This window comes from Micromesistius poutassou, assembly GCF_964030765.1.
Source record: "Micromesistius poutassou genome assembly, contig: SCAFFOLD_478, whole genome shotgun sequence".
NCBI classification, from domain to species: domain Eukaryota; kingdom Metazoa; phylum Chordata; class Actinopteri; order Gadiformes; family Gadidae; genus Micromesistius; species Micromesistius poutassou.
Genome location: NW_028180627.1, coordinates 1 through 2,500, shown reverse-complemented (window position 1 = coordinate 2,500; position 2,500 = coordinate 1). Strand labels below are relative to the sequence as shown.

At 48.1% G+C, this 2,500-nt stretch overlaps 1 protein-coding gene across 1 annotated transcript in view; it reads right to left on the bottom strand.

Annotated features, from left to right (window-relative positions):
- The window catches only part of LOC311370640 (protein disulfide-isomerase A3-like), an 11,056-nt gene extending 9,835 nt beyond the window's left edge, over nucleotides 1-1,221 (bottom strand). The window contains exon 1 of the mRNA XM_084488983.1: nucleotides 1,007-1,221. Within this exon, the coding sequence (XP_084345109.1) occupies nucleotides 1,007-1,179 (173 nt within the window). The 5' untranslated portion in view covers nucleotides 1,180-1,221. The remainder of the gene's footprint in view (nucleotides 1-1,006) is intronic.
- Nucleotides 1,222-2,500: the final 1,279 nt, after the last annotated feature.

The window sequence follows — 2,500 nt, the reverse complement described above, 5'->3', positions numbered from 1 at the left end:
GACTCCTAGCTCTAGAGGTACAGACTCCTAGCTCTAGAGGTACAGACTCCTAGCTCTAGAGAAAGGTACAGACTCCTGGCTCTAGAGGGGTACAGACTCCTAGCTCTAGAGGTACAGACTCCTAGCTCTAGAGGTAGATACTCCTGGCTCTAGAGGTAGAGACTCCTAGCTCTAGAGGTACAGACTCCTAGCTCTAGAGGTAGAGACTCCTGGCTCTAGAGGTAGAGACTCCTGGCTCTAGAGGTCTCCTAGCTCTAGAGGTACAGACTCCTGGCTCTAGAGGTACAGACTCCTAGCTCTAGAGAAAGGTACAGATTCCTGGCTCCAGAGGGTACAGACTTCTTGCTCTACAGAAAGGTACAGACTCCTAGCTCTAGAGGTACAGACAACTAGCTCTAGAGGTACAGACTCCTAGCTCTAGAGGGGTACAGACTCCTAGCTCTAGAGGTACAGACTTCTTGCTCTACAGAAAGGTACAGATTCCTAGCTCTAGAGGTACAGACTCCTAGCTCTAGAGGTACAGACTCCTAGCTCTAGAGGGGTACAGACTCCTAGCTCTAGAGGTACAGACTCCTAGCTCTAGAGGTACAGACTCCTAGCTCTAGAGAAAGGTACAGACTCCTAGCTCTAGAGGTAGACTCCTAGCTCTAGAGGTAGACTCCTAGCTCTAGAGAAAGGTACAGACTCCTAGCTCTAGAGGTAGACTCCTAGCTCTAGAGGTAGACTCCTAGCTCTAGAGGTACAGACTCCTAGCTCTAGAGGGGTACAGACTCCTAGCTCTAGAGGTACAGACTCATATCATGGTCTTGTTAAATAGATACATAATAAATACATGAAAGTGTAAGTTACATGATAGATACACAATAGTTATAGTTGTAGTGAGATGAATAGTGTTAGTTAAATGATAGATACATGATCGTGTTAGTCACATGATAGATACACGATAGTGCCAGTTCTATCACACGGGATAGATACACAATAGGTGCGAGGGGCTCGAGCTGGTTACCATGGCGCGTGGAACATCACCAGCAGGGTCTCGTGCTCCGCCGCCAGGTACTCGAACTCCTCGTCCCCGAGCTCGAGCACGTCGCGTCCGTCGCCCAGCGTCAGCGCGAGGACGCACAGCAGGGCGAGCGGCACGCTTCCTCTCATGTTCGAAACAAACGCGGCGACGCTCATTCATTCATTCATGAATCACAACAAAGACGAGACGCTCCCTGCTGTCAGCCGTGCGGGCGGGACGTAAACACTACCACCGCAACGGGGGCCTCCTATTGGTGGAGCCTGCTGATGCGATGTAATGAAACTATTGGTCAGGTGACCTGTCAATCACACCAACTCGACCTATTGGCGTTCGCTGTTTTATTATGTACGTAATACATTTATAGAGATACATCCTCATATCTATATAGTTATCAACAGCTTTATTTTTTTATTCGTTCATTCCTATAAATATTTAAGATAATTATAAAGGGTAATGAAGGTTTAATAGACTAATAGAATAATTATAAAGGGTAATGAAAATGGCAAAATTGAAAGTGTAGCACACTGAGTTTAACGCACATTCTGGAGCTCAGGAGACGTCACACACTTCACATTCAACCTTGTGTTTATTCCAAAGAAACAAACTCAACTAGATCCAGGTCCGTCATTGGTTGATGGCCCAACAGGAAGTGACACGCGTCAACTGGAAGATGGCATTGAGTAGTATAGTAGTGCTCCCAGTATAACCAGTAGACTATAGTGGTACTGGCCAGCTCCCAGTATAACCAGTAGACTATAGTGGTACTGGCCAGCTCCCAGTATAACCAGTAGACTATAGTGGTGCAGCTCCCAGTATAACCAGTAGACTATAGTGGTACAGCTCCCAGTATAACCAGTAGACTATAGTGGTACTGGTCTGATCCCAGTATAACCAGTAGACTATAGTGGTACTGGTCTGATCCCAGTATAACCAGTAGACTATAGTGGTGCAGCTCCCAGTATAACCAGTAGACTATAGTGGTACAGCTCCCAGTATAACCAGTAGACTATAGTGGTACTGGTCTGCTCCCAGTATAACCAGTAGACTATACTGGTACTGGTCTGCTCCCAGTATAACCAGTAGACTATAGTGGTACTGGCCAGCTCCCAGTATAACCAGTAGACTATAGTGGTGCTGGTCTGCTCCCAGTATAACCAGTAGACTATACTGGTACATCCAGGACTCGGACGTCTGTGGGTGAGTTGTAGATCGAGCAAAAAGCTTAAGCGTGATTGGTCGGTTTTCAGTCAGGGGCTGCTTCCTGGTCTCTGATTGGCCGATGGGCTGCTTCCTGGTCTCTGATTGGCCGATGGGCTGCTTCCTGGTCTCTGATTGGCCGATGGGCTGCTTCCTGGTCTCTGATTGGCCGATGGGCTGCTTCCTGGTCTCTGATTGGCCGATGGGCTGCTTCCTGGTCTCTGATTGGCCGATGGGCCGGGGCGCTGGAGGTGGATTTCTGTTTCGCGGACTGGAAGA